The sequence below is a fragment of the Bubalus bubalis genome, chromosome X (genome assembly GCF_019923935.1).
Source record: "Bubalus bubalis isolate 160015118507 breed Murrah chromosome X, NDDB_SH_1, whole genome shotgun sequence".
Classification (NCBI taxonomy): Eukaryota; Metazoa; Chordata; class Mammalia; order Artiodactyla; family Bovidae; genus Bubalus; species Bubalus bubalis.
In genome coordinates, this window is record NC_059181.1 from 92,546,479 (window position 1) to 92,550,692 (window position 4,214).

Consider the following 4,214-nt stretch of genomic DNA (forward strand, 5'->3'; position numbering starts at 1 on the left):
ATTTATTTTAATTGGAGAATAACTACACTATTGTGATGGTTTTTGCCATACATCAACATGAATTGGCTTCAGGTATACACGTTCACAGAATTAAACATAGTATTTATATTGGAAAGGAGGCAAGATTATCATTACTGCAAATGAAACAAACCTGAGAGAACCAATTACAAACTATTTGAAACTTTAGGAACTCCATAAAGAGGCTGGTTATAAAATCAATATGCAAAAGCAATCACTTTCATATATAAAAATAATAAACGGTACATGTAAGATAAATATTCAATTTCTAATAATCAGGAAAGGTAAGCTACTTAAGAATAAACTTTTAAAATATGCAAAATATATTCATTCACACAACCATTTACTGATAAACTACAGTGTGCCAAGCAATGTTCTAAGAGTCATGTTTTTATTTTTTTTATATTTATATTGAAAAGGAGGCAAGATTATCATTACTGCAAATGAAACAAAGCTGAATCAATTAAAAACTATTTGAAACTTTAGAAACTTCATAAAGAGGTTGCTTATAAAATCCCTATGCAAAAAACAACCACTTTCATATATAAAAATAAACAGCATGTAAGATATTCAATTTCTAATAATCATGAGGAAAGATAAGCTATTTAAGAATAAACTTTAAAAATATGCAAAATATATTCATTTACACAAGTATTTACTGATAAACTACAGTGTGCCTAGCAATGTTTTAAGAGTTATGTTTTTTATATTTATATTGAAAAGGAGGCAAGATTATCATTAATGCAAATGCAACAAAGCTGAGAGAATCAATTAAAAACTATTTGAAACTTTAAAACCTTCATAAAGAGGTTGCTTATAAAATCACTATGCAAAAAACAGTTTCATATATAAAAATAAACAGAGCATGTAAGATATTCAATTTCTAATAATCATGAGGAAAGATAAACTACTTAATAACAAAAAACAATCAGTTTCATATATAAAAATAAACAGAGCATGTAAGATATTCAATTTCTAATAATCATGAGGAAAGATAAGCTACTTAAGAATAAAGTTTAAAAATATGCAAAATATATTCATTCACACAAGTATTTAGTGATAGCCTACAGTGTGCCAAGCAATGTTCTACATTTGTTTATAATTTGTACAAAACACATTTCAAAATAAAAACAAAATCCCACATCATACAAATGTTTATAATAATTAAGCAACACACATACATGTTCAGTTGTAAAATGTTAAATTTCTGTGACAAATATGCTTTTTTAAATACCAAGAACATTACAGAGTTAACAAGAGTCCTACAGATAATCTAGTAGTCAATGTGTTTTTCTTAAGTCTTCACTTTAACGCTGTTATTTTAGCACAGGTAAGCAAGCAGAGTCTTTTCACATGCTGGAACACTGGAATCCTTGGTTGCTACCGTATCAGCTGCCTTGCAAACAAGAAACGAACCATTTAAAAAATGTTTTAAGTGAACAACTTGCGGACCCCAGGGATGAATAGACCTTAAGAATGCACAATTGTGAGCATTTACAACCGTCTCATGGCAACGCACTCCAGTGCTCTTGCCTGGAGAATCCCAGGGACGGGGGAGTCTGGTGGGCTGCCGTCTATGGGGTCGCGCAGAGTCGGAGACGACTGACGCTACGTAGCAGCAGCAGAAGTAGCACAACCATCTCAACTGTGGCAGAAGACTGTTCATGCCGTTTCTGAAACGAGATCTCAAAGCAACATAGTTGAAAATAAACGATGTTAACAACAAACTGGCATATGCACAATTTCTCCACCAATGTGTGTGTGAACCATTTAGTTAACTTTTCCACCTGTAAGAAAGCAACAAAAAACTGGACAACACGTTTCACAATCTCATTAATATTCACAATTACAGCGGCTACAACTCAGCACACTGCATCACCAATGCTGCCCAGAGCCAGTTTATACTTAAATTACGTTCTTTACCCCAAGTGAACGTTTGTCCACAGTCACTGGCCAGTGTACATATGAACGAAAATTTCTAGCTTTGGGGAGAAACATGCTGCTGCAATCACCTTACTCTGCTTCTTCTGCTCCTTGACTCAGGCTTACAAACCTTTTCATGTTACTCTCTTTTTTGGTCAGTTTTCTTGCCTGTGGGGGTGGGGGTTTGGGCCTGCTGACCCTGCCCACTTGAAGAGGCTGCCTGCTGTGCTGCTCTCTGCTTTACTACCCAATCAAATGCGTAGTCATATTGGTAATTCAGGGTCCTGAAAAGAGTGCGGAAAAGCTGCCTCAGGTAGGTGTAATCCGGGGCTTCCCCAAAGCGCAGTCCACGACAATAGTTTAAGTATGTAGCAAATTCTGCGGGAAATCCATTACATAAATCTTCAATAGGTGTGGCCATCTTAATTTCGCAAATCTTTTCGTATTTTTGCTTCATTGTTACAGCCTTTATTCCTTGCCACGGCAGGCTGCTTCTATTAAAATACATCAAAACAAATCCTAATGATTCCATGTCATCTCGGCGACTCTGTTCAATACCAAGATGTGAATTGAGGCTAGCATACCGAGCAGTACCAGTGAGACTTTTATTTTCTTTGTATGGTATGTGTTGCTTTGTCTTGCCGTCTCTGTACCTTTTGGACAAACCAAAATCAACAAGGAATAACTGGTTTGACCTTAGGGAAGCTGGGTCCTGAGAAGTACTTTCAGTCATGTCCCTTTTCCTCTTCCTTGCTTGACATTCTAAACACACATTACAGTGAGACACAGCACCCATTAGAAAGTTATCTGGTTTAATATCTCTGTGTATAAAATCCTTTGTATGCAAATATTCGAGTCTACAGATCATCTGGTCAGCTAACATAAGTACAGTTTTCATTGTGAACCGTCTTGAACAGTAATTGAAGAGGTCTTCGAGGCTGGGGCCAAGAAGATCCATGACTAGCACATTATAGTCCTTTTCCTGACCATACCACCGTATGCGGGGAATGCCAACCCCGCCCTGAAGAAGCTTATAGAGTTTGCTCTCATACAGCAACAGGGGCTGCCTCGCTTTCTGAGGTTCTAGCTTCACCGCCACTTCCTCACCGTCGGTGATATTGATCGCCAAATAGACTTTCCCGAAGGAGCCAGACCCAATCTTTCTTACCAGCTTATAATTCCCTCCAGCAATGAATTCGGACCTGGAGCCACTGCTGCTCGCCATTCTTCGAGACAAAGATGGAGGCTGAGGCTAAACCCGGACACGTCAAATGGGAGGATAGAGGCCTCGAGGGCTCGTCCACCGAGCAAAGCAGCGGAAGCCGGCAGGAAACCGGCAGGAAACCGAAACCGCTGGCTCTTTCTTGGGATTACAGACCCCAAAATAGGCCAAGCAGAACCGGATCACTGCTGCCGTCAGTTTCTTTTGGCCAAGCCGCTGATGGTTGAGGGGGTTCTCGAGGTTACTAGGTTTCTGGTGGTTGCCACCTCTGCCTCACTTTCTCAGTGAAAAAGGGGAGCACTGAGTTAGGCCGCGAAACCGCTTCCACGGGCTTGAGGGACTTCCGTTACACCACAAACGCCACCATCTTGGTAGTCCGGCACCAGCCAACCCAATATGTCTGCAGCTCCCAGAAGCCTCTTCTTCAGCGCGGGGCATTCTGGGAAAGGAATCTGGGAGTCTTATATTTTTAACGTACAAATTCTGCTGGGAAAATAAATGAAGGCAAATAACTAGAAAAACTGGGTTCCCAAGGGGAAAAAATATTCGGTTCCCCAGAAACTTATTTATCTTGTAACTTCATTTAGATTCCTCAGAACTTATTCATCTTATAACTGGAAGTTGGTACCCTTTGACTAACAGTCCCCCCCATTTCCCCTTTCCTGCAGTCCCTAGCACCCACCATTCTACTCTGTTTTTATGAATTTGGCTTTTAGGTTCTACATATAGTACCATCCATCTTGTCAAAAATAGAATTTCCTTCTTTTCTATGGCTGAATAATATTCCGTTATATATATATAAAAATAAGCTACTCAAGAATTAACAGGTTTCTTTTTTTTCCCCCCCTTTTTAATCCTTATACCTTTCTTTTTTTTAAATTTTATTTTATTTTTAAACTTTACATAATAACAGGTTTCTTTTTCTCCACATCCTCACCAACACTTGTTATCTCTCTCTTTTTTTTTAAATAGCCATTCTAACTGATGTGAAGTGGTAACATTGTTTTTAATGCAAGGCTTTATTGGAGCCTCTGCAGCAGCAGCAGGGAGC

At 38.6% G+C, this 4,214-nt stretch overlaps 1 protein-coding gene across 1 annotated transcript; it reads right to left on the reverse strand.

Annotated features, from left to right (window-relative positions):
• Positions 1-2,001: 2,001 nt before the first annotated feature.
• On the reverse strand, positions 2,002-3,166 carry LOC123331721 (casein kinase I). Its single transcript, XM_044936590.2, has one exon. The coding sequence runs from the start codon at positions 3,164-3,166 to the stop codon at positions 2,081-2,083; it is 1,086 nt and encodes a 361-aa protein (XP_044792525.1). The 3' UTR covers positions 2,002-2,080.
• Between the last annotated feature and the right edge of the window lie 1,048 nt (positions 3,167-4,214).